We start from the raw sequence: 20882 nt of genomic DNA, 5'->3' as shown, positions 1-20882 counted from the left end.
GGTGGAAAGAGGACAGGTTCCAAATCCAGTTCCACTGGTGTGCGAGGACTGACTTGCTTACCCCTGCATTTCTGTTTTAGACCTGTTAACATCATTTCTTCTCAGGGATTGGGGTGTTGAGGATTTGTTTTTAAAATTTAAGATATGTAGTATTTGCAGACAAGCAAGCAAGCTCTGTCCTAACTGTGCAGACAGCTAAGGATGCAGCTGGTAGGCTGCCTCTCAGGAACCGGTCCTTGAGCAGGTGTATGAGAGCAAGGCTTCAAGTTCAGTCAAGAACAGGCCAGCTGACTCAGCTGGCTACCCTCATAGTGACTGTGTCTCTGTCATTTGCTACCATTAGACGTTTTTGTATAAAAGACTGAATATTGTGATGGCCTCTAAAAACCTGGTTATGGTTGTTGCTATTCTCTTTGGAGGTCAAACTTGCTGGAAGTTTTGTTTTTTAGATATTTAGAGTGTATGAGCATGTGATGTGTATCCTCAGAGGCCAGAGGGAGGCACTGGATCCCCTGGAGCTAGAATTACAGGCAGCTGTGAGTCACCCAATGTAGTTGCTGGTAACCTCTATAAAAGTACCAAGAGCTCATAGCCACTGAGACATCTATCTCCCTGGACAGTCTTGGCTCTTCACTGTGCAGAACTGCTTCTGTATCTTAAGTGCCTAACAAATGTCTGCAGGATAATCTGAAAGCTGAGACAATTTCTATATTAAGTGTAAGTTTTCTGGTCTTTTCCCATCTCCCCTTTAAACATGTCAGTAGAAAAGAAAATTGAGACATTCAACTTTGTGCCTGCTTTTTAAAAAAACAAAGCAACGGAGTTGGAGTGGTTCAGCAGTTCTAATCCAGCCAGAGCTATGGAGATTGACCCTGTCTCAAACAAATAAACCTTTAAAAGACAAAACCCACTAATATCTGAGTATGGGGTCTTTTAAGACTGGGCCCTGACCATCCTGACATACAATGACACTGCTGCTAAGCAGCAGTGTGCATAACCAAAACCCATCTTCTGGGGTGGCAGAGGGCCCCGGCCATCCTTTCAGGGCACGGAGTTCCATTCTCAACATCAAAGTCAGGTGTCTCACAAGCACCTATGACTCCAGATGCCCTCTTCTGTCCTCCATGGCACTGCATACAAGTGTGTGTGTGTGTGTGTGTGTGTATACATCCCCACATGTACGCAAACACATATACATAATTATAAAACTTATAAAAAGTAAAACTCCATCTTTCTTCAAAAAATCTTATCATTTTGTGTATATGGTGTTTTTGCCTGCATGTTATGTCTGTGAACCACATGTGCACAGTGCTAGCTGAGGCCAGAAGTGGGTATCAGATCCCTGAAAGTAGATTTACAGATCACTGTGGGCCAACTTCCACAAGCTGTCCTTTGACATCACATACACATGCAAATACACATACCCACAAAATAAAGAGTTACATACAGAGAAAGGTACTGGGGGCTGGAGAGGGCTCAGCAGTTAAGAGCACTGGCTGTTCTTGCAGGGCAGCCAGGTTTGGTTCTCAATACCCACATAGTGGCTCCCAAGCACCTGTGACTCCATCCAGTTCCAGGGAATCTGACATCTTCTGGCCTCCAAGAGCCCTGCACCTCATGATTCACATAAACTCAAGGAGGCAGACACAAATCATAGAAACTATACATAATTTTTTTTAATTAAAATAAAAAAATAAAGTGCTTCTTAAGATCCTGGAATAAAACTACAGCTCTGGGAAGAGGCACCACCAGCATCCTCAAGCAGCACAACCCAACCCGACAGCCCCAATGTGGTGTGTGTACCTGCAGCAGTGCACACAAAGCCCTTGGTCTGGGCAAGGACATGAGAACTTACATTCTCGTGTTTCATGTGCTTCAGTAGGCGCAGCTCTCTGTAGGTCCTTTTGGCATGAATGATGGACTGAAACGGTCTTGACAGCTTCTTCACTGCCACACGATGTCCTGTCTTTGTATCAAAAGCAGCACTAAGGAGAAAACACAACAACAAAAATCCACCATTAAGAGTGCTCCAAAAACTACTTCTAATACTTTCAAGGCAATTCCATTTCCAACTTAAATGTGTGGCAGGACACAGAAAGAACAGAGACTAAGATGAAGACTACAATGACTCCGCCCACTGCCTACATCAGTGGTAGCAAGTGCTTCCCAGAGAGGTACAGAGAGCAGGGTTTTATACTCTCCAGACCCTAGGTAAGCAGCTTACAGTTGTTGCCTGAGAGCAGCTAGAGAATAAAAACCTATAAAATGGGTGTGGCTGTGTTAGAGTACACTTCATGAAGCCAGGCAGCCATCTGTTCAAAGGAAACAACACTGATAATCTCTGTATGTACCCCGTGACCAGGCTTCTCTGTCACCTTGCTATGAGATGCTGGTCAAAGGAAAGGCCTCAGAAATCACCCTGCTTTCAGAAGAAGAAGCTATTTTCAAAGTGTTGGGCACTTTATAGACTGAGGTACAGTGGGAAGCTTTCTGGGAGCAGGGAGGAGTGGCAGAGAGAATAAACACTTATAATAGTGATGGACACAGGGACCTCGGAATAAAGATGGGAGAACAAGACTGACGAATGACAGTGCAGCATCGCCGTTAGCTAGGACGATGCGCTGACTTTCCCTTACTCCAGGAGTCCTCCTCTCACCCCCAAACCTACATGGACCCTCAATCGTTAGCTGTCAGTCTGATTTGTCTAACACTTGACCGGTCCAGCCTCCTTTCTGAGCCTTGTCTACCTCTCTTTGCAGTAAGCTAAGCAGACACTTCCGAGAGTCCTGCCATCAGAGGGCGCTCTCTCTGCACACACGCGTCCCTGTAAGCACAGGTGTCTTACACTGTTTCAAAACTACTACTTCCCATTTGCTTTCCTGCTTGCAATTCTGAAAAACCCTCAGCCTTGCTGCTGTTATCCAATGACTAGAATTTTCCATCACCCACCAAAAGTCTGTCCTATCAAAGAGGATCTCTCCATTCCCAACTCCTGTCAACATTCTTGGCAACTACAACATCCAAGTGGAGGGCACATCCAACGCCCTTGTTTCCTGACCCCTCAGGAAACTCCACCTCAGACAGCCCTTCAGGGCTGCACTCCAGCACCCCACCCTGCTTTTTGGTTTGCTTTAGTTTACTCCACCTTGACTACCATGAAGCTGCCGACCTAATCATCACTCTGTCTCTCCAGCCGCTCCTTCTTCAGTCTCCTAATTGTTCAATAGTGATAATCACTCCCTTGTACCCTCCCCTTGGCTAGTCGAACCTCAGGTGACCCCAATCACTTAGTTACCCACGTCTGAATACAAGGCTAACTGTGGTTGAAGAAAAAAAATGTACAGACTAGATGGGCTGACAACTCTAAACTTCTGAACATAATTTCAAATATGCCCTAAAATAGTACCACCTTTTTCATAGGGCCATTCTCTACTCTAAAATAATCACTTGACATTTTTGCCTCTCAACCTTCCCCCTCCCCCAACACACACACTTTCCTTGAGAGAATATAAGCTATCAAAGGGAGTTCCATCCCTTCATGCACACCTGTTACCCCAGCTGCCCCTGGACCATGCTCTCCACAGCCTCTCTTGCTCTAAGGCATCCCCTCTGATCAAAACCCCAGATTGACAGTGTTTTGAAGCCAACCACATCTTCTCAGAGACATTTCTCTGCATCCCCCTTCTTTCCTTGTAATACTGGATTATACTATTTACATGCATATGTGCGTGCACATGTGTGTGTGGGTGGATGGATGGACAGAATGACAGACAGAGACAGACTGAGAACTGAACCCAGAGATACCACTGGCTCAGGCTCACTAAATCTACTGGGTCATTCATTTCAGAATATGCTCCAGAAATTTCCCATTTTATTAAAGTTCTTTGACGATACCCCACCATAGTTAAAAAGTTCTCCAAATTCTCAAGGTATGGGAACCATTCATGTTAGCTTCACTCGAGGAGTTAAAAAAGCAGAATACCACACTAGAACTGCAATCAGAAACTGAAGAAAGGCCAATGGTTTGCATTTTCTCAGACCCTTCATACACTAAAATAAGAGTTCCTAACCTACATCTCTGCTGTTCAAAGTATACTTCAGGGACCAGAGGCCCTGGCACTGCCTGAGAGGCCTCTGAGAAGGCACAAATTCTCAGATAATTCATACAGTTTGGAATATGGCTTGTTCTCAGCTCCCGTTCCTCCTCCAATCCTGCCTGCTGGAACTGCTGCTCTTCCTTCCCAAGTCCATTACTGGCCCAACGACCACTTTCCTGGATTAGCATCTGGCATGGTTACCACTTCCGCTTCTTCTTATTAATTCCTACAGACATCCATATCAACATTTCTACAGGCTTTCTAGAACCGTCACTGCACTGTGTACTCCTGATAATGGAGTTCTTCAAGGGATGTCCTGGGCAGCCTCCTACATTCTCCTCCTGACAACCTCCTCTATACCTAGGTTCAACGTGGAATGCCCTCCACAGGTGCATGTGTTAAACACTTGAGTCCCAGCCGGTGACACTGCTGTTTCCTTCTGTTACTGTTATTAGACAAAGTCTCAAATAGTTCAGGTTTGCCTTAGGCTCACTAAATAACTAAAGGTAACTCCTGAACCTTCTGGCCCTACCTCCAGAACTACAGATGTGCCACCATGTCTAACTAGAGAGACTTGAAAACTCAGGAGACGGGAGGGCCCAATCAGATGGGCCTGACAACCTGAGCTTCGTTCCTCGAACTCAAATAGTAGGAGAAAAACAACTCAAAAATGTCTTCTGACCTCCACCCCCACAAATTGAACAAATATAACTTTGTTGTTGTTGTTTTTACTTAGGAGGTGGAAGTTGGCTGGAAGGAGGTCGCTTGGATTGGGCATCTTATCTTTTCTATCCCCATAATGCTCTGCTCGAGACTATGGGTCCAGGTAGCCACACAAAGACTCTGAGAAAAGAAGAGTTGAAGTAGCCTTTGCTCCTTCAAACCATTCGTCAGGTCTCTGGTCACAGAAATGAGAAAATTCACCACACATCGCTGGGGAAGCACGGGTGAGCACTGAGAACCCCACAACAGCTCTCCTCCTGTCACTGTCACTCCGGGTGAATGGATGACCATCTGGTTGCTCCAGCCACCCTTGCTCAGCAGGTAACGGTGCTTGTCACCAAGCCTGATGACCTAAGTCCAATCCTACATGTTGCTCACCCCCACATACACATACACAATTTCAAAAAAATAAATAGGGCCGGGCTATGATGGCACACGCCTTCAATCCCAGCACGTGGGAGGCAGAGTTCAGGCCACCCTGGTCTACAAAGTGAGTTCCAGTACAAACCAGGACCGCTACCCAGAGAAACCCTCCTCAAGACACTAACAAACAAACAAACTGCGACTATCTTAAATCCAAGGAATTCCCTTGGTGTAGAGAATAAGATGTAAATTTCCTACCATAGCCTAAAGGTCAGATGAGATGACCTGGTCCGGCTGCTCACCCCATCAGTGGTGCCCATATGTGCATCCCATCAGGACCATGACCTTTTCTCGCCCAGGCCTGCTCTGGGTGTGCTGCTTCTTTCAGTTCCTTAAACCACTTGGACAGGCTGCTACTACTGTTCCTTCACCACCAGCCCCGACTCGCCCCCCACTAAATCTTTGTTCTTCACGGGCTCATTTAGTCCCCCCCCTCTCCAGGATGTACCTACCTGGCCTGAGGGAGACTCTGGGAGTCTTCAGCCCTCACACTCCACATGCCCTCATGCTCCACAAACCCTAAGAAGACAACCCTCTTTTTCCACAGTGTGAGTCCTGACCACTCTTTAAACTCAGTTCTCTAAACTGGTTTGTAAGTGGGGAAATGGCTATGGCTCCTACATGATGTGGCTTTTCAACTTCCACCTTGAGTGTCCTTCCTTGGGGTGAGCCTGTGGGGAGCAGGGAAGGCCAGCAGTGTGACTGCACATACAAGTTCAGCTCGGCTGGGGAAACACCACAGCTGTCCATGACGACCACCCAAGCAGGCCATTCTCAGCTGGCTCCAGAGCAAGGCATGCATGTTCTACCCACCTGACTCCACTCGCTGGTCAGTGGGTGACAGATGCTTTACTGGGACTCAGCAGCTCCCAATAATCACAATGATTATTATATGTTTATTTATCACCCACCAGGTAGTTAAACAGGGCTAGGCTCTGGAAGTAGACTGTCTGGGTTTTAATACCAGCTCTGCCACTTAATAACCGTATAATCTTGAGGAAGTTAATTAAATTCTATCAACCTCATATATAAAATAAAGATGATGTTTGTATCTAATCTAAAGTACAAGCTTTTATGGCAGGTTTAACAAAACCCTAATTTTGTAAAACTCTAATACCAGACATTAATAACAGCTGCTGTTGCCACTCACCCTGGGCATCTTGAAGGCAAGAAGTGCATCAGTTCCCCTCACCGTCATGGTACAAAGGACTTATCCTAACTCCTGGCACTCAGGACATTCTCCAGAACTGTTTAACAAAAAGTACACCAGAGAGTATTTTATAATGTAGTTATTTTGAGATAAGGAGGAAAAACCTCAGTTTCGTCAGTTGTCTCTGAAGAGTTCCCTCAGGGCTGGACACACAGCAGACAAGTGCTAGTCAACAAACTGCTTTGTTTTATTGAGACAGGATCTTGCTAACTTGGTCTACACTGGCTTTAATCTATAATCCTCATGCTGGGATTAGAGACCAGCCACCATTCATGGTTTATTGCGTTATTTTTTTTTATGGTTACAAAGAAACAGTAAGTATAATAGCTGATGTCACAAAACTTATCATCTATTTGTGATAACAAATATATATTTCAGGAATGCCCAATAAAACAGCCAAGAGACAGGATCTGAAAATAAATACATTGCCAGGTGTGGTGGCACATCCCAGTACTTGGGAAGAGGCAGAGGCAGGTGGATCTTAAGTTCGAGACCAGCCTGGTCTACAAAGTGAGTTCCAGGAGAGCCAGGACTATTACACAGAGAAACCCTGTCTCAAAAAAACAATATAAACAGCCAGGCAGTGGTGGCGCATGACTTTAATCCCAGCACTCAGGAGGCAGAAGCAGGCGGATTTCTGTGAGTTCGAGGCCAGCCTGGTCTACAAGAGCTAGTTCCAGGACAGGCTCCAAAAACTACAGAGAAACCCTGTCTCGAAAATAAAAAAATAAATAAATAAAAATAAAAAAATAAAAAGCATACATACTGAGGCCTGATGGGAGAGTGCAGCAGGTAAAGGACCCGAGGGTAAAGGCTCTGCTGTCAGCCTGAGAACGCAATCCCTGGGACCCACATGGTAGAAGGAAAGAACTGATTACTGCAAACTGCCCTCTGACATCCACAAGTGTGAGCCTGTAAAGATGCGCATGCGCGCGCGCACACACACACACACACACACACACACACACACACACACACTGAAGCTGGGGGTAGTGATTTATGCCTATAATCCTAGCGATTGAAAGGGAGAGACAGCAAGAACATGGTAGAGGCCATCTGGACTACAGAGGAAGACTTGTCTCAAACACACAGACAAGACACAAACAGAGTAGGGTTCAAAGTATGTGGCCTTTGCAGCCTGGTCACAAGAAACTGCTTGAAACCCAACAGGAAGAGTTTAAAGTCTAGTACATTCTCATGTCTCACACATGCTGCAATCAGCAAGACTCCACTTCTTTCAGGTACTGAGGGCAAAGAACGAGTTTCAGAAGCAAAGATGATCCTATCATAGGGAAATTCTGAATCCATACAGAAGAAAAGTCTAATACATGCCAGACTTTTAACATTTTTGAACTGTATGTGTTTCTATTTTCAGATTTATTCTTTTTTTTTTCTTTTTTCGTTTTTTGAGACAGGGTTTCTTTGTATAGCTGTCTTGGAACTGGCTCTGTAGACCATCCTGGCCTTAAACTCACAGAAATCCGCCTGTCTCTGCCTCACAAGAGCTGGGATTAAAGGGGTGCGCCACCACCACCTGGCTATTCTCAGTTGTGTGTGTGTGTGTGTGTGTTAACAAGCTTCCATCTCTCAAAGAGGCCATTAGCTGAGTGAGAAGCATGAATCACAGTGCTGCTCTGTCACTGAGTGGCATTTTCAACTTAATGAAACTACTAGTTAGCAGCAATTATATTTCCTTTGAATGATACGTATATGGTCATAATCACCATATGTAAATATGGAACCTATATCCCTAGACTATAATCATTTTTCATTTTACCAAATAATTTTCAAATCTGTATTTTGCAATATTCTCACTAATGCAGTCTACCCAATCACCCTGTTACTGATAGGAGCTTAGTCACATACATAACAAAATACCATCTCAAAGAACATCTATCTCACCGCTTCTTCCCAATTCACAAGCTATATCAGAACATACTAATTTTTACCACAGAGGACACACACTCCCATTAAAATACAACTTACACATAAGAGACATGCAGGAATTACTCAGACACTGTTCTCATGTGTTGCTAACCCTCCAGCACAGGCTGCTAAAAAGTCCTGGCTCTATGCACTAAAATTCACTTCCAAGGCTCCTTCTTCTCTGTATCAAAGCAGTATTTGAAAAGGAGAGAAATTATACTTTCTGCCCTAAATTACAAATGTCCAAAAGCAGAAATTTCTTTAAAAACCCTTAAATCATGTGAAAAACAAATGGAAAGCTCAAAGAGAAGAAATTCAAACTCTATTTAACGTGTGATTATGATACTAGAATCTGGCACCATCTTGTTCTTTTGACTTGAAAAGGCAGTTTGTTTGTTTAGTTGTTTTAGGTTGTTTTGTTTTGAAGACAGGGTTTCTCTGTGTAGCCCTGGCTGACCTGGAAATCACTCTGTAGACCACACCCACCTGCCTCTGTCCCCAAGAGCTGGAATCAAAGGCGTGTGCCACCACTACCAGGCTGGAAAGGGTAGTTTAAGACACAATTGATTTCTCACTGATCTGTAACTCACCGAGTAGGCTAGACCGGGAGGCCAACATGCCCAAGATCTGCCAGTCTCTGCCTCCCCAGTGCATGCCACCACCCTAGCCCTCCCCTTTTTAAAAATGTGGTTTCTAGGGGAACAAAATGTCCCCTCTGTTGAGAACCACTATCTAGAGGAAGACTTCAAAGCAGCCCTGTGCTGAGATCTAAATAGTAAGGAGGCCCTCTGCCAACGGCCATGAGGATGAGTGTCCTTCCAAGAGGACCCTCCAGTGCAGTCAAATCTAAAGGTGCTTATTTTATTGCCATAGCCCAATCGTGGGTTTCATGGGACATTTCCTGCATTCTGAGTATGCTATGCCTCCCTATTTTCTAACGTGTCATTACAATGTACTATCAGAGACACTTCTCTATTTCTGTTTCAAAGTTTCAAGAGCAGTAATTTTTAAAGTAATCGTAAATAATTCATTCAAACGAATCTGCTATACCCGACTAATCACGTAGCACTGAAGTTCTTACAAGCATGGAACAGGTTTCCATACAACAGCTCTTAACTCCGTATCTAGGCTACAAGCATGTGTAGCACATTAACTGCACGGGACTGGTGTCTCCACAGCACAGAACTTAGGATATTACCTTCTGCTGGATAACAAATCACCCCAAAATCTGGAGCTTTAAACATGGTTTATTATTTCCCACTGCTGCGGGTCAAGAGCTAGGGAGTAATTTAGCAAGGTGGCTCTGGCTCACTCAAGCTACAGAAAGACACGGGCCACAGCAAGCCTCCTCTAATTGCTTTTAAATTTTATTTCTGTATGTGAATGAGTGCTTTGGCTACACGTACCGTGAGCATGCAGCAGCCACTAGAAGAGGACGTCAGATCCTTTGGCACTGGAGTTACAGCCAGGTGAGCTGCCATGTGGGTGCTGGGTATCAAACTCAGGTCCTCTGGAAAAGCAGCCAGTGCTCTTAACTGCTGAACCATCTCTCCCCGAAGTCACTTTTACATTTGACGAGGCTGAAACTCCTCTTCCAAGGTGGGGCACCCTCATGGCTAATGTGCTTGCCATCTAGGCCTCACAGAGCTGCAACACAGGCTTCCAGTAGAGGGTCTGAAAAGAGGGCTGTTTTGTCCCCCAGAGGACATCTGAGTCATTCTGGGTTGTCACAACCAACTCTTAAAGCAAAAATGTAATTGGCACCTTAGCAGGTGGTGTCCAGAGATGCTGCTAGCTAAGCATCCTACAGCAGACCAGACAGTCAGGAACTATGAACAACTACTTGACCCCAAATGCCAAAGTGTATCAGAGCTGAGAAACTACGCTCTGGAGCAGGGGTGTCCAACCTTCCAAACTGTGGGAGAATGGTGTCATCTACAAATGTGTTGGGTGGAATTCAGTTATCCTGAGATGCACATGGCCTGGGATGCAGCCTGTGGGTCACAAGTTGGACATGCCTGCTCCCACAGGAGTGATTCCAGAGGAAAAGCAAGGCAGGAGGTACACCTTATCAGTAACTGCTGCAGCCACACAGCAGAAAACTGAGCCACCAAGTACAGTCCTCAGTAGAGGGGAGGGGAACTAAGCTCTGCCTCTCAACAGAAGGAGCGTCTTCATTCTTTAATCAGACTACAGATGATCTCTAACTTTGGTTCTACTATTCCTTTAAGATAGTGAGACGGTGACAAGCATTCAGTACCAAGTACCTGAAATTTTGGTGGGCCCTTCCACAGGCTGCTGAGTAGTCAGATGCTCTCCCAATGCTCGGCGACAGTGTCTGTCCAGTAAGCCACGTGCTCACACTACAGTATACTGTTGCTAAGGTAAGACACTGAGGTGGATAGGTGCTTTTGGAGAACCTGGGACTTACTATTTCAACTTACAGGATTCGGGGCAAACAAAACAACAACAAAAGCAAAACACAAATGCAGCTGAGAGGTGGTGGCAACGCCTTTAATTCCAAAGTCAGCCTGGTGTACAGAGTGAGTTCCAGGACAGTCAAGGTTACACAGAGATCCTGTCTCAATATAACAAAATAAAATAAAACAAAACCAATGTAAGCCAAGGAACACCTTGACTTTTTTTTATTGATATAGAAAATTCCACTTAGCAAATTTAAACATACACATTGCCATACAGAGAACAAACCAGTAATCAAAAGATGAGTTCTAGTTTGGGTTATGGAACTTCCCAGCAGGTGATCCCAGACAAAGCTTTCACAAACCTATTTCCAAATAATAAACCAGGGAGTCCCCAGCACTGCCTGACTCAAAATGCTAGGAAAAGGCTCAAATAAGGTTAAGTATGTGAGTGTGCTTCACAAACTATAAAAAGCTAGTAGTTTTAAAAACTACCTTATTTTATCTTTAATCTTGTGTTTGTGTCTGTGTGTGGGCTTCTGCACCTGAGTGCCATTAGATTCCCTGGAGCCGGAGTTTACAGGGTATGAGTTGTGAGCTTCCCCACACTGGTACTGGAAACAGAACTTGGATCCTCTGCAAGAACAGTATGCACTTTCCACAACCGAGCCATTTCTCCTGCCCCAGAAGGCAGTTTTAAATACTCCAAACTGAAATCAACACTCAACTATAAAGTAAGTTTGTACCTGCAGCTTCCAGCATGGGACTTTACAAGTAGTAAACCCTCAGATATTTAGTAGATATTTTTATATCTCTTTCTCTCAGATTGGAAGTTGATCAGATCTCTAAAGTAACAGTAAAAAAGAGAAGATTATTAAAATATAATTGAGAGTCCTTGATCATTTGTTTCTATGGTTACCCAGAGTCTCACAAGTTAAAAGCGTACATGAATTCAATGACTCTCAGATGGAACCTGGGACCTACTGCCGTCAGCAACACAGTATAGCCAGTCCTGTAGAGACCAAACTCAAAACCACCATCCATATGCTCGTTTCCTCCTCCAGGCTGTGAGAGAGCAGAAGCTGTGGTTTATCTTTATTTTTGGCATCTAGTCGTGACCTGAACATAAAGCAAAAATAATAAACACATACCAAGAACAGATCACTCCTGACCTGAAGAATAGAGAAGCCCGGGGAGTCAGAAAGACAGGTGTCTGTAGACAAACTGCTGCACACTGCAGCAGAACAGCACTCCGCTTCCTCTGACCAATCCCTGCAGCAGCTTCAGACAGAAAGCTTAACACCAATCCTTTCCTCGGTACACATCAAGGGAACAGCTCTCTGCTGCCTACAGATGCCCTGCTAACCAGGAACACGTCTGACTATTCTGACATCTGTACAGTTAAAGTTCCACAAATGACTCTGAACGGGTGAGACCCACAGCTGGGTCAGGCTGGTCCTCTCCACATCTTTTCGCTCACCTGCTATCTCAAGATGTTTGTTTCCTTTCATCCTCCCTACCGAGGAGTTTACTAAGCTCTCAAAATAATTCTCACAACTTTTCTCCTCCATGAAAGCATTCTAAATACTATAACCCACAAAGCCACCACTCCTGCGTATATGTCCACACCAAGTGACTGTAGTCCATTAGTCTTATCTCTGACATACTGGTAAACCTTAAACACTTTCTGATGGATAGCAACAAATTTTCCTCACCACAGTAAATCTAAAGCATACATATAAACGTGTACACACATGTACACACATGTGTACACACACACTGTGATGGTTAGTGTTGACAGGATCTAGAATCATCTGGGAGACAGACCTCCCTGGGCATGACTGTCTTATCTTGGTGATATGAACTGAGCTGGGAACACCCAGCCTTTCTTGGCTGGGATCGATTGTGAGCAGATCAGTAGGGAAAGGAAGTTAAACTGCAGCATGAACTCCTGGCTCTCTGTTTCCTGACTGTGGGTGTCATGTGACCAGCTGCTTTAAGCTCCAGCCTCCATGATTTCCCCACCATAAAGGACTGTATCCTTGAACTGTGAGCCAAGATAAACCTTATTCACCAAAGCAACAGGAAAAGAAACAAGACACACACATTTCAGATTTCAAATCTTCAGCTGGCTCATGCTCATTCCTACAACCCCTCATTTACCAGTGGTAACAATAAGATTCATTTTTTAAAGATTTATTTTTATTGATGTGTATGTGTCTATACACAGGTGTATGTATAGGCAAGAGTAGGTGTCCTCAGAGGCAAGAGTAGTCAGATTCCCTGGACTTGTAGTGACAGCAGTTTTGAGTTTGCCTGATGTGGGTTTGAGAACCCAAACCCAGGTCCTCTGCAAGAGCAGTGTACTTTCTAACCACCAAGATTCCTTTAAATACCAACTTCCTATCTATGTAAGACTGAACCATACAGATATATGATGTGAATCCACGCCAAGAAAGCCATTGTTCCATCTTCCAAGAGCATCCTGAAAAAATGTGCAAAGGAAAAGTAGGGTGCTATGGAAACTTTTTAACATTTCAACAGACCTGGAATCCACAAGATTAGATCTTCTAGTGCTTTGAAATAGGGTTCTCATGCCGTAGCCCAAGCTGACCCAATCCTCCTGCCTGAGCCTCTTGAATGCTGGGATTACTAGCCTCTATCACCACACCTGGCACAATAGAGGAGTCCAAAACAACACAGTTACTTCTTTTGTTTTGTTTTGTTTTCCTGAAGACAGGGTTTCTCTGTGTAGTCCTGGCTGTCTTAGAACTAGCGCTGTAGACCATACTGGTCTCAAACTCAGAGAGATTCATTCACCTGCCTCTGCCTCCCAGGTGCTGGGATTAAAGGTGTGCACCACCACCAGCAGCAGGTACCCCCCAACTTGCTTTGCAGAGGATTGAACCCAGGGCTTTTGTGTCTGCTAGCCAAATATATTCTACCACTGAATTACATTTCCAGAAAGACATTCTTGAAATTCGAAATCACATTATAGGAACAAGCAATGGATGAGGCTGTAAGATTATGCATCCAAAAAGGATATACACAAAGAAAATACAATTTCAGAATGAGTCATGATGCAAAAAATAAAAGATAATAAAAGAGTAAAACTGCCTCCAAAGATGAAATAAGATAGAGAAATATGGAGAGCAAAACAGGACACTTTGAGGATATCTGAAAATGATCTAAAATGGGGGATCTGTGGGGACCTAAGTTCTAGCCTAGAACCCATGTAAAAGTGTTGGCATACTGCTGTGTACCTATAATCCCAATACTGGAGTAGAGACAGGAGAGGAGGATTCCTGGGGCTTGTTGGTTAGCAGCCTAAAGTGAGCTCCAGGACAATGAGAGAGACCCTGTCTCAGAGAAGGCAGACTGTATCCCCTAGCCTCCACATGAACAGACACACACACACACACAAATGGAGATATAAAGAACAACATTAAACATTAAAAATTGCATATCCTAATACAGAATTTGTTACTGCCACATCAGAGCTCTTCAAGTACTACCATAGTTAATTCAGGAAAACACCAAAACGGAAGTCTAAATAAGAGGCACTAAATCAAGACTAAAGCTAATTTTCCTCAGTTACTGCTGAGATCCACAAGATTACTAAGAAATTCACCCTTTGTTATTGTCTAATGTTTTAAAGACTAAAATGTTAAGAATCTTCAAAATGCAGATAAAGTAGTGGCGCATGCTTGTGATCCTGGCAGGAGAGGTAGGGCTGCTGTGCATCTGAAGTCAAGCTAGTCTGCAGTGTTCCAGGCCAGCTAGGGCTATGCATCTAGACTATGTTAGACAAACAAACGGGGGGGAGGGGACTGCTAGTACTTTTCTTTGTGTACTTGACAGTCTCTTGCTTTGCTAACATTTTTATTTTGATGGGATCTCACTATATAGCCCTAGCTGGCCTGAACATTCTATTTTTAGAACTTTGATATCTACAGAAAGAAGATAGGAGAGAAAGGGCAGAAAACAGCAGAGATGCTGTGGGAAAACACCACCTTTAGTTTGGACTTAATGTCCTAAATAGTTAGCTTTCCCTTCCAGAACAAACCCTAAGTGGGTCAGACCAAAAGAAAACAAGTCATTCACATACACTGTTTCTTCACAACACTATACAGTTATTCCCATGGTCAATGACAGCATTCTAAGCCGGCTGTCCCAACCATTAAGTTTGGGACCTAGCCAGTGTCCCTGATGTTCCCTGGAATAAGGAAGGTCATGTTGAAGGAAAAAGGAAGCATTCCTCCCTGCTGACAGGTCAAGTGTTCAAGTTAGCCTCTAGTTTTCACTCCAGACCAATTATCCTAAATATGTACAGCTGTGTAAAAGTTTTCAATTATGGGTGCTTGTTCCCTAGACTGGCGCCCAAACATAAGGCAATGTCTGTAAGACAATTTTGGCTGTCACAATGGGAAACTGCTATAAATCTTGAGATGAGGAGACAGCACTACTGTTAAACGACAATACCCTATCAGTCCCCACAACAAGCATCAGCCCCACCCAGAATGTCTGCAGACTGAGGAACCCTGTTATACTACGTCTGGGGATGTAAACGGATTTCGGGCATGCAAAGTAACAGACACACGTTCTTAATCTGTGACCTTTCAACCTTTTGCCTAGCACCAGCATCAATTAACATTGAGATTGCTCATTTCTAAAGAGATCACAAGGCACTTAGAACACTACACAGAAACCTATGCAAGCCAAACTGCAGCATCAAAGGAGGGGTGACAAAAGCTGGGGAGATGGCTCAGTTGGGAAAGTGATTACACTAGCAAGTATGAGGACCGACTTTGATTCCCAGGACCCACATAAAAAAGAACAAACAAAAACCAGGGGGGCTGGAGAGATGACTCGGTGGTTAAGGGCACTTAGCTGTTCTTCCAGTGGACGTGGGTCCAATCCCCAGCACCCATATGACATCATACAACTGTCTGTAACTCCAACATCTGATACTCTCACATAGACATACATGAAAGCAAAACACCAATATACATTTAAAAAAAAATCCAAAACCCAAAAAAACGGTATGATGCTATGTGCCTGTAATCAACTCCAGCATTTGAGATTTGGGGGTGGAAACAGGAAAGTCCCTGGGGAATCGCTGGCCTGCTAATCTAACCAATCCATGAGCTCCAGATTCATTGAGAGATACTATACTTTAAAAAAAATAAGGTAGAGAGTGACAAAGGACAATACCTGAGGTTAACTTCTGGCCTCCACACACGTATACGCATATGTGTAAGAATGTTTACACACACACACACACACAATCATGGAATGACAGAAATATATTAATACAAAATGTCAACATCAATATTTCCCTGCAACCTAACACAAGCATTTTTAGGGAGGAGGGTTTTATTTTGCTTTTTTTCCCCTTTTACAGATGAGAAAGAGAACTAAAATCTTCATCAGCAACTGGTAGACTGGAGAGAAAACAAACAGAAACTATGTATTCCTAAGTCTAAGTTCAAGGAGGTTCAAGCTAGCAAAAGCCCTAAATGAGAGGTTTAAGGGGGAGGGCAGAGGGAGAAAGTCAGCTTCCGAGGATACTAAGAATAAAGAAATTATTTCTGGGAATTAAATTAGTCTGCTACCGGAATGAAGAAATACAAGATGAACTCAGCACTTGCACAAGTCAGACACCCCAAGCTGAGTGTCACAGAGAGAGCAGAGGCAGAACTGCGCACAAGACACTGCGCGTGGACACAGCCAAGGGCCCAGGACCCAGACCAATTACTCTCCCACCGTCTTCTGCTAAAACAGCCTCCCAGAGCCTTCACACATCAAAAGAGGTTGGTTTTGTTTTCTGACCTCTTGTGGGCACATGCTGACGTCATCCTTTCCAGATCTGAATCACCAGATGGAAAGGCTTCTCTGACACAGATTTCCAATACATATCCTGGCACCAAGCTGTCCTAGATGTGACAAGCTACTAGAATGTCACTGAACTTGAAAGACAGAAGAGTCTTTAGAGATATAAAGGGAGCTCTGAGGTGACAAGATTCACTGAACAAATGCAAAAAGAAAAGCTACAGAGACTTCCGAAGCAACCTGGGGCCCTTCCTGCTTTTCTGTGTCTAGGTCAGAGGTTGACCTTACGTGTCCTCCACCTTGTTTTGAGACAGGCTTTCTCACTCAACCTGGTGCTCACCAACTTGGCTAGGCTAACTGGCCTGCCTCTGCCACCCTAGTGCTAGATCACGAGTGTGTGCCGTGCCCAGCATCTAACTCAGATCCTTATGCTTTCATGCAAGCACTCCCACCTCCCCAGTTCCCTTGGTTTGGCCTTACACACAATGCCTAGCACTACCAAGTGTACGACAGCAAAGGGGCAGCTGCCGTTGTTTTAGGTATGAGTGTGCTGTATGCTGACTGCAAGCTTGGAGACACAACCACCACACACTTTGGGGATAGACCTGCAGCAAGGCACACATACTACTTCCTCCATGTCACAAGCACAGTGGCAAGGCCTACGAGGAGGAGGCTTTGAGGGAAATGAGGAAATCTGTAAGCACATCCTTCAGCGCAGCAGGAGCAAACATGCTCAGGGGCTGCAGCCTGTCAGACAGCAGGTCTAGACAGAAGAAACACTTGTTCTAATACCTTTCTGTTGTGTTGCCATGGGAATCTGTGTTTGCAGGAACTCACTTTCTGCAGCCCGACAGTAGAGCAGTAAAAGGGGACAGCTTCCAAGAATCAAGAAAGGAGCTCAATGAAGGCAGCCCAGACAGCCCAGACAGAAAGCAGTCACAAGTATCTGTAGATGCAGATCTGTCCCATCTATTCAAGTTAACAGTCCTTGGAGCCTCATAGCCAAAAACATCAGTGCCAGGTAACATGAGGAGGGAAAGGCAGAGGAATGGAAAACAGACACAAAGCCAAAGAGCAAAATAAATGGGATCTTAAATACTCAGATACCCTAAGGAAGATAAAAACAACTTTAAGCCAAAGACGTTAGAAAACGTTCAGCCCTCCAGACGTTCATCTTCCTTTCTCAGCTGAACCCAACAGCTAATCTCTTTGCTCCCTTCTTTTTGGCAACAAAACCCTGAAAAAGTTGAAGCAAGCCCATGTCATTTAGAGAGCTGGAACGGAGTACCCTGAATTTCTGGCACTCTGGGACTGGTGGAATGAGAGCTTCAGGCATAGGTCAGAGCTTTGCAATGATTCATCTCTCTTGTGCTATCCTAAACCACAAACAGTACCTTTGTCAGTTAAGGAACAGAAAGAAAACTATGGAGCGAAATCCCTCTTCTGTCTCTTCTCGGCATAAAGTTGGTCCTTACAAGGGCAAACACGATCTTACAGGAGCCTTACCAGCTGCAAAGTCCTTTCTCCTGACTGCTGCCAGGCGCATCAGCTCTAGCTGTGCTGATCACGTAGCACAGGTCTGTGTTTTATTAATCCCCCTCGCCCCACCATGCCCAGCACCTCAGCTGAGGTCTTTCCTGTCACTTCCACCACCGTCCTCTGGCTTATAAGTGCAACAGAGGATGGCGAACAGTAGAGGCCTGTGTGGCATGTACGAGGACCAAAGTTCCTCAGCACTGAGAGGAAGAGGAAAAAAGAAGGAAGAACAGGAGGAGAAGAAGGAGGAGGAGGAGGAGGAGGAGGAGGAGGAGAAAAAGCGAAGACACTCTGCGCCTTCCTTGCTGTGTCTCGTATTCCCAATGACACTGACACCATAAACGTGGCATATTTATTTTTCCCCTGTCAGCACAGCACAGCTTCAGACAGTCGAGCATTTTGTACTCTGTTAGCATCCCACATTCTGTAGCTAAAGAACAAGCCCCACAGTGAAGTGAGTAACCATGTCCCTGGAAAGACGGACGAATCTACAATCCTGTCTGTACCTTTTCGCACGTCACCACAATCTATCCATTTCCCCAAGACCAAAACTTAGGGATTGTCACGTTCACCTATACCACTTACCTCACCAGCAGCCTGGGATGGGAACATGCTCAGAACCCTGAAACAACCTGTAAAGTGTATTTCACAGAACACTACCTTTTCTTCCCTGTAACAAATTCTTTTTTTTAAAAAATATTTATTTATTATTTATTATGTATACAATAGTCTATCTGTGTGTATGCTGAAGGACAGAAGAGGGCGCCAGACCTTATTACAGATGGTTGTGAGCCACCATGTGGTTGCTGGGAATTGAACTCAGGACCTTTGGAAGAGCAGGCAATGCTCTTAACCACTGAGCCATCTCTCCAGCCCCCCCTGTAACAAATTCTTAAAGGCTTGTCCACTGGAAAACTGGTTAAGTCTCACTACAAATGTAGCTTATAAAGCAATTTGCAAAGATCAATCTTCTAAAACTGAAATTAAAAAAAAAAATCAAACTTAAAGAAAGTTCTGGTCTTGTTTCCTTAAAAAAAAAAAAAAAAAACTGTACACAATACGCACATCCACGACAAGCCCGAGCAGAAACCCGTCAGCATTATACTGAGATGCACTGATATCGCAGCAACCAGACCCCTTTGGATAGGACAAATCTCACAAAGAATAAAAATCTGATGTATTTTCAAAGGCCTAGCAAGGCTTATTTCATTTTCATATACTGTACTTATATTATACAACACCAACATGGTTGGTCTTAACTTTCCATAAGTATACACTGATAAATTCCAAATGAATGTTAGTCATAAATCCAAAAGTCACCTATGAGAACTACCTAGTTCTTGGGGGGGGGGGATTTCATCTGGGCATTAACTTCATTTTTTTAATTTATCAATTCTGAGGGAGTACACGACTTAAGTGGGTTGTCATTTACCCACAGTGACCCTGAAGAGTCCTCTGTCCTATAATCACAACTCTATCGCAAAAGACTACACACAAGGCGCTGTCCCCATACAACCAGCAGGCACACTGATGAGAAAAGACACTACTCAAGTGCTGGAACCCCAGACCCAAAACCAAAGCTGCTCTGGCAAGCGTGTCTCCTTTAAATAAGTCCAGCTCATCCACAAAACTAGGTTAAAAATGGCAACCTGAAGGCTGGGGTGAAGCTCAGTGGATAATGTGCTTAGCATGCACATGACCTAGAGTCACTCACTAGCAATACAAAGGGAGAAGAGAGAAGTAAAACCAGCCTCCTGGAGCTAGAAAAGGAGTAACAGATAATGCTTGAAAGGCAAATGACCGACAGACTACAGAATCTCATAAAATGCCAGCTAATACCAAGTGACCGAATCCAAAGAATTCTTCTACATTTGAGGCCTAAGTCCTAGGGCTCAGCACAATTCACAAAATTGTCCACAGAAGGCAAAGGCAACACAGATCATCTCTAAGGCTGAATTAAAGAGAAATCAAAAGCAAAAGCAAAATCCAAAGTGGCAGATCTGAGAGGCCTTGGGTCCAGTGGGAAGCTATGAGTGGGAAGCGGAATTCAATAGAACAGAACTATTGGCTGAACACTTAAACCAGTCCTTCTCCAGTACTCACACAAACCCCTGCCAGTGACTGGGGCCAGAGAGATGGCTCAGTGGCTACAAGCACTGGCTGTCATAGGACCTGGGTTTTGTTCCCAACACCAACATGATGGCTCATGACCATCTGTAACTCCAGTTTCAGAGGATAAGAAGCCCCCTTCTGGCCTTTGAAGGCACCAAACACACTGTGGTATACAGATATACATTCAGACAATACACATAAAAATAAATAAATCTAAACACACACAAACACCCTCTTGCCAGTAACCATGGGCTGTTTTGTCTGTTTATGTTTTTCTCCAGATGGCTTCATTTTCACTCTGCAGGCCAAACTGGCCTCAAACTTGTAGCTGGGAGTTAGTAACTATATTTAAATGTTTCTTATTAAGACTGGTAACATACAGGTAAGTATTCTACTTTTAGTTACAAAGACAGTAAGTGGAAGGTATATCAGCTAAAAGCATCTTGGTGGCCCACTCCTGTGGTACCTGCAGTAGAGATCCTCAAGCAAAAGGATCAGGAGTTCAAGGCCAGCAGTCTTGAAGGAAGGCAGGGAGGGAAGGAAGAAGAGGGTCGAGCTATTTATTAGAAAAGAAAGTAAAAAACACAGACTTCTCACTGGTCA

General features: G+C 44.3%; 1 protein-coding gene across 3 annotated transcripts in view; it reads right to left on the bottom strand.

Moving 5' to 3' along the window:
• Positions 1-20882, bottom strand: part of Mapk14 (mitogen-activated protein kinase 14) — a 62368-nt gene that overhangs the window by 36841 nt on the left and 4645 nt on the right. For all 3 annotated transcript variants that reach the window (XM_041634345.1, XM_041634344.1, XM_041634343.1), the window contains exon 2: positions 1856-1985. In XM_041634345.1, the coding sequence (XP_041490279.1) occupies positions 1856-1985 (130 nt within the window). The remainder of the gene's footprint in view (positions 1-1855; positions 1986-20882) is intronic.

This window comes from Microtus oregoni, unplaced genomic scaffold (genome assembly GCF_018167655.1).
Source record: "Microtus oregoni isolate MIOR12 unplaced genomic scaffold, Mior012 000046F_ref0000063, whole genome shotgun sequence".
Classification (NCBI taxonomy): Eukaryota; Metazoa; Chordata; class Mammalia; order Rodentia; family Cricetidae; genus Microtus; species Microtus oregoni.
The sequence above is the reverse complement of the archived record's forward strand: the minus strand, read 5'-3'. Positions and strand labels throughout refer to the sequence as shown.